This window comes from Leopardus geoffroyi, chromosome C3 (genome assembly GCF_018350155.1).
Source record: "Leopardus geoffroyi isolate Oge1 chromosome C3, O.geoffroyi_Oge1_pat1.0, whole genome shotgun sequence".
Lineage (NCBI taxonomy): Eukaryota > Metazoa > Chordata > Mammalia > Carnivora > Felidae > Leopardus > Leopardus geoffroyi.
This window is the reverse complement of record NC_059338.1, coordinates 71,299,539-71,308,485: the sequence shown is the minus strand read 5'-3', so window position 1 is coordinate 71,308,485 and position 8,947 is coordinate 71,299,539. Positions and strand designations below refer to the sequence as shown.

The following is an 8,947-nucleotide window of genomic DNA, read 5'->3' as shown; positions in this document are numbered from 1 at the left end:
CCTGCCTCCCACTGTGTGCACGCCACCCCGTGTGGGGAGTGGGGCGGGGTGTGCGTGGGGGCCCCGGATGGAGGGCACGCTGCTCCCGGGTGCACGGGATGGGGGAGGGCCTGGGGGTTCAGGGTTGTTTCCGGCCCCCCCCCCCCACCCAACCACCGTGAACCCCAGCCGTGGGGTGTGGGCAGGCAGACAGGAGGTAAAACGTAGTCAACTTTATTCTTCTTAAACCACAAAATAGAGTCTTTGGTTGTACAAACGTCACTAGTTACAGTCTTGCCAACAGGTCCCAACTGGGGAGGGGCCTCTTTAAAATGCTAACACCCAGGTTAAAAGACTCGGGGCAGGGGCGGTGGTGCTGCGGGCAGGGCCCCCACCCGAGTCAGGGGAGGTACCCAGGACCTCTAGGAGGGCACTGGGCCCAGGCCGCGGCGCCCTGGCCGGATCGGGCGGCGGCTGCTGCACAGCGTCACCTCCTCGGGGCCAGGCGAGGGCCTGCCCAGGAGCACCACGGCCACCTCTCCGTCCTCCTCCTGCAGGCCTGGTGGGCAGAGGCAGGGCAGTGAGCCGACAGGGGGTGGGGTGGCCTGGGGGCACCCCCGGGCCTCACCTGTCACTTACCAGGGCCAGGAGACGGTTCCAAGGACCTCAGCTCCTCAGCAAAATCTGGGGACTGTGATGGGGAGAAGGGTTGGGTCAGGACTGCAGCCAGGGGCTGCCTGCAACCACCCGAGAGCCGGGGTGGGGGGTCCCCGCGCCCAAGGAACAGGACTGGAGACAGGTAGAGAGGGCGGGACAGGCCTGGTGCAAAGGCGGCACGAGCCCATGCGGCTGTCCCGCGGAAGGGCCTGTACCTGCAGGTCATAGACAGGTCTGGAAGAAGGGAGGGCTGCAAACACCCTGTAGTCAAATTTCCTCCCAGACAAGGCCTTGAAAGGACAGCGTGAGGGAGAAAGGCAGAGAGCGTGAAAAGGGTGAGGGGAGAGGCAGAGTCTGGGGAGGGGGGTACGGGACAGGCATCGACTGCTGACTCCTCACCAGGCGTCCAGGAGAGGTGCTGGTCTGGGGGCCGAGGTCTGGGTGGGGGGGGACAAGAAGTGGGTGTTGGGGGAGGTGTGGGCTGCAGGGCAGGCCCGCCGCCTCCCCTACCAGGACACAGACCTTCCAATGGGGTGGGTGACGGGGTGGGCGCCGGTGAGGGGGCCTCCGCCAGCCGCTCCAGGGGCCCGCGCCTGCTTCGGCCCTCCTGGGACTTGCTGAGGACCATCTGTGCTCGGAGGGCGTCCTGTTCCAGGGACTTCATCCTGAGAGCAAACGGGAGGCGGAGCTGGGCAGGCGGTGCGGAGGCCGCAGGCAGCGGGGGCAGGGGAGGCCTCGCTGGGCCGCAGGGGCCTCACCTGGCCGCCCGCCACAGTGCGCGCTTCTCGGCCTCCAGGGCACGGCGCTCGGCAGGGGACAGAGCCCGATCGGGCGCAGGCAACTCGGGGCTCTGGACACGGAGTCGCTCCTGATGGCGCCGCTCCGCTTTGGCTGTGCGCACCGGGGCGCTGCCTCCCGGAGGCAGGGGGGACGAGGGTCCGAGCCTGGGACAGGAGATGGGACAGGAGATGGTACAGGAGGGCCGGGTGGGTGGAGTGCTGGGGGTACAGGGGCACCCGGGGAGACGCTGGGTGCTGCCCCCTCACCCTGTGGTGGGGCTGGTCGGGGGTGGCAGCTCCTCTGGCTCATCGGGGGGTTCCCCATCCAGGTCCAGGGGGGGCCCGGTGCCCTCTGCCTCCCGCATCATCTGCGCTCTCTTCTGCTGCAGCTTCCGGGCTGGGGGGGGAAGGGGGCGGGGGGGGGGGGGGCGACAGGTCAGGCCCTGGCCTGGCCCCAGCCTTCCCCGCTGCCCATCTGGCCGCTCACCTTCCTCCTCCTGCATCTTGCGCAGATCGTCGGCACCCACCAGGGACACGCGCTTGGGGGGCCCCTCGGCTTGGGGCAGCCGCACCTCCAGTTCAAAGTACTTTTGCCGCTCGCGGAAAGAGAGCTGCTCGGGGGAGGCCGCGGGCCCAGGTGTGGGGGGACTGGGGAGAGTGGGTCCTGAGGCCCGGCCCCTCCGGCACACGCCCCGCAAGCACATGCAGAGGAAGGGCGGGCTGCCCACCGTGTACCTGGGCGGGGGTGTCCTGCGGCGGGTGTGGGCCGGGCACGGCGGCAAAGGTCCTGTAGGCCTGCTTCACGTTGGTGGGCAGTGCGTCGGGGGAGGGCGGGGAGGGGAGCTGAGGGGTGGGGCGCACGTGAGTCGTGCAGAGACAGCCATCATCAGCCACCAGCTGTCCCCACCAGCTGCCCGAGACGCCCGCACACTGGAGGTCAGAGCGCTCACAAAACGGGGATCACCTCTATCCCTGGGGGCCACAGAGTCCCCTGGCCAGGCCTCAGCCGCTTTTGTCAGCAGAGGGAGGGATCGGGGTTCAGGAAAGGGGCGGGGGGGGGGGGGGAGTTGGTGCAGGAAAGAGACACGGAGCCAAGGTGAGTGGTCACGTTGGGTACCCAGGGGCACGGGGCCGACACTTACCTGTCTGCCGTCTGCTGGGCTGGGGCAGAGGCCGGGAGCTGGCCTCTGAGTTGGCATTGCCAGTGCCCACCCCCCGCTGCCCTCTCATGCAGCCGACCCAGGGAGCCTGAGTAGGGCTAAGCTGGCCCCCAGGGCCTCACAGACAAGAGGACAGGCAGAAGCGAGGCAGCCCTGACCCCGGGGGCCCCGGCGAGCCCTCACCCACACCACCAACCACCTCTGGCCAGGGAGGTGCCGGCAGGCTGTGCCCTCACAGTCCGAGTGGCAGCTGGGGGGAGGTGCTGTCCCCTCCGCCCCCCATCCACTAGGCACTCACCTGCTGGCAGCTGGGGGAGGGGGAGCAGGGAGCCTCGGCCATCTTCCCTCCGGCTGTTCCAGACAGGACCTGCAGGCGTCAGGCTGGAGTGAGGGTCAGGCAGGGGTGGGGCCTCGCAGGGGGTGGGGCGCTTGGCAGAAGCTGGTCTTGGGCTCCCGACCTGACCCCAGTCCAGGGGGCACCCCCAGGTGGACATAAACACCTGTTTGGCCAGTGTGAAGGGTCCCCCCGCAAAGGCCACAGCCTGGAGCCCCCCAGGATCCCCTCTGCACCCCACAATGCCAGGGGGACAGGAAGGAGGCTCTGACCACAGCGAGGCAGCTGTTCCGTGGGCAGCGCCCCCGGCTCCCCTCCCCGTGTTCTCTGAAGGGGCGTGAGCCAGGGAGGCCCGGACCCTCGCCTGCCACCCTGTGGCATAGTCCTCCTGGTCAGAGGACACGGGCCCCACCCCTGCCGTGGGGTTCCCGCTCTCAGCTGTTCACAGTTGAGGGAAGGTCTACAACCGAAGCCTCCGAGATGCCCCCCAGCACGACTCCCCTCTGCTCTCGGTCATGTTGGCGCCTCGGGCAGCCGCTGGGAGGGCTGCTCCCATCTCGTGGGGGAGGGCTGAGGACCCGACGTCCGTCCCGTCCAGCACAGCTGTCAGCAGCGGGCCACTTTCCTCCGGCCCAGCCTTCATCACGGCTGCTCAAAGCTGTCCTCCTCAATGGCAGACCCCCAGTGGCTCTGGAGGCCTCCAGCTGCCTCTGCCCGCCCCTCCCCAGCCCTCAGGCCAGGCTCAGGCTCTCCTCCGGTGGGTCTGAGGGGAGGGGGCTTCCTGGGATCCGGCCCCCAAGCCCCCTGTGCCTCTGCCTCAGGTGCCCCTGTGGGCCCTGCCTGGTCCCTGGGGTCTTGGGGGAGGAGGGGGGCTAAGGCAGGGGTGGGTCAGAGCCTAGAGGGCAGACGAGAGAGTGGGCCGGGCTGTGACCTGGACACTGACCCTCTGCGTGCTGCCAGCGCCGGGCGTGGTAGCCAGGGTGCGGTGGTCCAGCTTCAGGCCCTCCGGGCCCCGACCCTGGGGAGCAGAGTAGACAGTGGTGTGAAAGGCCGTGTCTGCACCTGAGTGTGGGACAGGTCGCCGCCAGGGGAAGGGAGGGCCTGGTGGGCATCTGGGCTGCTGCCTACTGTCCACCCTGGCACCCTGCGGCGCCCCAGGCCCGAGTGTGAAGGGAAGCCTAGCGTACAGGGCAGGGACACCTGGACACTCACCACAGCTTCCAGTCCCCACTGTGGGGTCTGTCCTGGTAGCTCCTTCTCCTATGAGCAGAGAAGGCACTAGTCAGGGACCACCGGCCTCAGGCTCCGCGCCCACCCCTCCCCCCACCCCGCCCCCTGGGGCTGAACTGCAGGTGGTTCTGACCTTGCCAGAGCCCTCGGGGCTCAGCTCCCGGTCGACCGAGGAGATGCTCTCCAGGCTGTTCCGGCGGCCGATTCCTGCCGCAAAGGGGTTGGCAATGACACCCGGGGACACCTAAGGAGAGACGTGGGCTAAGGGCGGGACCCCCGGTCTCGGGGTCCCCTCTGCAGGTAGGCTGAACCTGCCAGCAACCCATACGGCTGAGGCGGCCTCTGGGGTGGGCAGATCCGTGACCGGGTACCGTCGGCACCCCGGACGTTGTGCCGTCACTGCATCTGCCTCAGAACACGGATGCACATCACGAGCACCAGAGGCCATTGTGACACGTGGCAGGAGGCAGGGGAGGCTGACCGTGTACACTCAGCCCGGGAAGCAGGTGACACCGAGATGGGGTGGGGATGGGGGGCACCGGGCAGGGGTGCCTGGCGGCACAAAGCCTCTTCCGACTCACAGGCTGCTTCTGGAATCTGCAGCGCGAATGCCCAGAAAGCATTCTGAAACAAAGGACACAATGCAGGAGGAAGCCTGGCAGCTTGGGGTGGTAAGGGGGGCGGGCACCGTCTCTTGCCAGGTACCGGCCGGCAGAGCAGTGGGAGGAAGGAGGTTAAGAGCGTACGGTCTTGTCCCCAAACTGTGCTTTAACCGTGAGCCCCGAGGGTGAAAACAGGTGGGCGGAAACACGGGAAGGGCTCACTCCAACCCCACGAGAGACAAGAGGGGGAACTCAGCCGTGAGCAGCAGCAGGAACTGGAGGGGCGGCACGGGAGGCACGGAGACTCCCCTCGGTGTGAATGGCTCCCGCTGACCGGGGCGGCTGTCGGTGTGGGCCAAAACACCTATCCGGCTGCGGCTGACACTCAGAAAGCCCGAGTGAAGGGGTGAGCGAGGGGAGGGCAGAGAGGTGCCAGCCACATGGAAAGCGAGGACAGGGGGTACCCACAGCAGAGAAGAGGGGCTCAAGGATGGAAACAGTGGACAGACAGGGACGCTGTCATGACGAACGGAGCCATCCATTAGGCAGGTATGACAACACGAACTGGGCGCCGGACAGGCAAGAGGCTAGAGGGGGAGAGTGGAGTCTGCTAGGAACGCGGGCTCGACAGAAACCCTGCAGTGGGAGACCCCCAACTGGGACTGAGATTCTGACAACAGTGGAAGATGTAACAGATGCTAAGGAGCTCACCTTCTCAACTTCTGGAACACGGCAGTCAGAAGGCCGCAGGCGGGCCTGAGAGAGGCAGGGCCCTCAGACCAGGGAGCGCAGTCACGCACGGGGACTGAGCGGAAAGCACAAGCGGCAAGGCGGCCGGGTCCCTCGTGGCAGAGGAGGCCACGTGCACAGGGAGGGGCCGGCCTGGGAGGCCACTGGGATGGTGGATGACGACGGGAACTCCTGCTTTTCCACAGTCAGAGACACAAATGTCAACACGCACCCACTCATGGAAGAGCCCGGCCGCCGAGAGGCGCTGAGGCCACGAGCACACCTGGGGCCCAGATCTTGGCTTCTAAATACCACTTTCCACTACAAGGAACGAGCACTCCTTGGAGAAATGTGCCGCAGAGTCGGGCAGGAGAACATGAGATGAGCCCAGAGTGACCTGTTGTGCCGGAAACTAGGTTGCTCAAAGGATCGTGGGCCAGGTTAGGGGGGCTGGCGGGAAGCCCCTTCCATCGGCCAAGTCCAGGGCTACTGGAGCATGAAAGCAGCGGCCATGGCGACAAACCATCACCCGTGAAACAACGTGGAGGCCAGTGAGTCTGCGATCGGGGCAGGCGGGGGAGTATCTGTGGAGAAGGGAGAGCCCCTCCTGGCAGCACAAGGCTGACCGACAAACGCGGGAGGAGCAAGTTCAGAATGGCATCACTGGCAACGACCGCAACACTGACGCAAGAGATACCTGCAGGCGCTAGAGTTGGCGGCGGACACGGGACGAGTGACAGACATTCAGACACTCTCAACGTCCCCCCACAAGATACTAATTTCAAAGGGAAAAGAGTCACTTTGCAGTGAGGACACCTGGGGACAGCACCGTGGAGACCGCGGGTGACGGCCAGACCGCCATCTGTGCGCCCTGCCAGGAGGCTCTGGGGGGACAGGAGTCAGCCTGCGGAGAGTGGCCACGGGCCACGGTGCACAAGGTCAGGGTCGGGGAGACTGCAGAGACGCGGCCACCAGGTTCCCACCCGCGCACTCCCGCACTGAGCCCTCTGCGACGAGAGACGCCGGGGACCGTGGGGGAGGCGCACACACGGCCTCTGAGTGAAAGATTCTGTGGCCTGTTCTCGTTTTTTTCCAAATTTAAAATCATTTTATGGATTTGCTTATATTTTTCAAAAAGAAATCATGGCAGACTAACCCCAGACTGACACACCTGGTGGCCTGCAGGGACAGAAGTCCGACTCCTCAAAGTGCTGTTTGTAGTCTTGGCTTTGGGACCACGTAAAGACTCATACTAGCACAAAAAAGTGGTTTAAAACCATCCCTAAAAACTGAGAATGAGGAAGCCCAGCTGCCTACCAGGCTGGCAGCATAACAACATGACGAGTTATTCCAAGTCACTTAGAACACAGTATTGGGATCATACACCCTAGTAAGTAAATCTTTTTTTTTTTTTTTTTTTTTTAAATTTACTTTTGACAGAGAGAGAGAGACAGAGCATGAGCAGGGAAGGGGCAGAGAGGGAGAGAGACACAGAATCCGAAACACGCTCCAGGCTCTGAGCTGTCAGCACAGAGCCCGATGCAGGGCTTGAAATCACAGACCGCAAGATCGTGACCTGAGCCGAAGTCGGACGCTCAACCGACTGAGCCACTCAGGCGCCCCATAAATCTTAAGAACTCGGGGAAATCTTAACTTGCTCTCAACGACCTTGGTATTAACAGCTTCAGAACTATTGAACATAATAACAATACTTAAAGTTTTGATAGAAAACAGACACAAATATAAAATCAGAAGTAAAAACCCTGCAAACTTAATTACGAATCAAAAATAACAGTACGGTGGGACGCCTGGGTGGCTCAGTTAGGCATCTGATTCTTGGTTTCGGCTCAGAGCAGGATCTTATGGTTTGTGGGTTCGAGCCCCATGTTGGGCTCTGTGCTGACAGTGCAGAGCCTGCTTGGGATTCTCCCTCTCTGTCCCTCCCTTATACTTGCTCTCTATCTCAAAATAAGTAAGTAAACGTCAAAAAAACAAAAACAAAAAACAGTACAGTGACACCTGGCTGACTAATCAATGGAACACGTGACTCTCGATCTCAGGGTCACGAGTTCAGGCCCCATGTTCGGTGTGGAGCCTACATAAAAAAATAAAGAACAGTACAAACTCATGGCTTTCCTCTTTCTAGAAACATCCACATCCTGGGCCGCACGTGCTGCAGAGGCTGGGAAGCAATGAGCCCAGCACCATGAGTGCCACAGGCCAGTAAGGGGCAGGGCGGGGGGGGGGGGGGTGCCGAAGCGCCACTCGTGGCTGAGAGGTGCCAGGGTCCTCTCAGAAATGGCCGATTCCAGGGCTGGGGGAGGAAATACCTGGTCACTCAGGAGGGCAAGGAAGCTATCGAATGACAGGTGCCACACTAAACAGAAGCCACATGTCCAATGAGGGGACAGTGTGAGTGCAAAACACAATGGGTTCAAAGACATCAAGAACACACAGACCTGTGAATTCACAGTAACGCTAAAAACAAAAACAAAAAAGGGTTCGGTTGCTACCCTTGAAGCTTTCCAAGCCCCAGCTTGTTATTTAAAACCCCGTCAGGACAACGGGAGGGACCCGGCGTGCGGTCTTGCCTGTCCCGGGCAGCGCCTGGTCTCGGGCCCCGCGGCCGGGAGGGGCTCTCTTCCTAGAGGCACATGGAGGCATGCGGGGGGAGCCCTCCCTCACGGCAGAGACTAAGGGAGCGCCGGAAAGGAAAGGTACCCGTGGCCGAAGCCCGAACGCTGGCCCCTGGGAAAGCCAGTAAGAGACACGCTGGCAAATGTGAGCCGGAGGGCAAGATAACAGCTGCTCCGTTAGGAAGGGACGCGACCGCACAGGGGAAGGGCCATGGGCGCAGAGGGTGGGATGAAGGAGCCAGGTGGCCGTCCGTGTGGACGGGACGGTGGGTGTGTGCCGTGCCGTTCCCGCCGCCCGATCCTCCCTGGAAGCGGACGCTACACTACACAGGCGAAGACACTGAGGCCGGGAAGCCAGCACCTGCCCAAGGCTCCGCAGTAAGGAAGGGCTGTGCCCCGGGTTGCGCTGGAACAGAGGGAGCACTGGCCTCGCCGGTGGAGCCGGCTCCAGCAAGTTCTCATGAGCCCCGCCTCTAACGAGCTGCCAGGGGCGCTCGGGAGGAAGGCGGCCAGTGCACCAGCTGGCGCTGAGACTGGTTTTCAGGACCCGAAAGGGTTCAGGGGACACTCGGCAAGCCCGGACCCTACGGGGCTCAGACAGGCTCTCACACGAGCCTGGGGTACGACACGGGGGGGGGGGGGGGGGCAGTGAGGAGAGCATTCTGAGGGCCCTGCCCCGTGCCCTGGGGCACACAGAAGTGTGTGCAGTCCACTTCTCACTGCTGGCACGGGGGCAAGGCCACCAGAGCGGACCAGAGGGGCCTGACCAGGAAAGCGACACCCGCATACGCCGCTCAGGACGCAGGACCTCCACGCGAAGACAGTTAGCAAAAGCAGAGCG

The 8,947-nt window shown here is 63.5% G+C and overlaps 1 protein-coding gene across 5 annotated transcripts in view; it reads right to left on the bottom strand.

The window, feature by feature from the left end:
* Positions 1 to 197: 197 nt before the first annotated feature.
* The window catches only part of SCRIB (scribble planar cell polarity protein), a 21,654-nt gene continuing 12,904 nt past the window's right edge, over positions 198 to 8,947 (bottom strand). For 4 of the 5 annotated variants that reach the window (XR_006706776.1, XR_006706774.1, XR_006706775.1 and 1 more), the window contains 7 exons: positions 4,273 to 4,383; positions 4,122 to 4,169; positions 3,853 to 3,927; positions 2,874 to 2,942; positions 2,151 to 2,258; positions 1,903 to 2,063; positions 1,696 to 1,812 (listed from right to left, as the gene is read on the bottom strand). Coding sequence is in view for 1 of the 5 variants with exons in the window: in XM_045455494.1 (XP_045311450.1) it covers positions 402 to 538; positions 619 to 670; positions 852 to 926; positions 1,036 to 1,073; positions 1,159 to 1,301; positions 1,395 to 1,580; positions 1,683 to 1,812; positions 1,903 to 2,079; positions 2,144 to 2,258; positions 2,874 to 2,942; positions 3,853 to 3,927; positions 4,122 to 4,169; positions 4,273 to 4,383 (1,356 nt within the window). In the remaining 4 variants the exon portion in view is untranslated. Of the gene's footprint in view, positions 539 to 618; positions 671 to 851; positions 927 to 1,035; positions 1,074 to 1,158; positions 1,302 to 1,394; positions 1,581 to 1,682; positions 1,813 to 1,902; positions 2,080 to 2,143; positions 2,259 to 2,873; positions 2,943 to 3,852; positions 3,928 to 4,121; positions 4,170 to 4,272; positions 4,384 to 8,947 lie in introns of those variants that run through there. The other variant, XM_045455494.1, reaches the window with a different exon arrangement.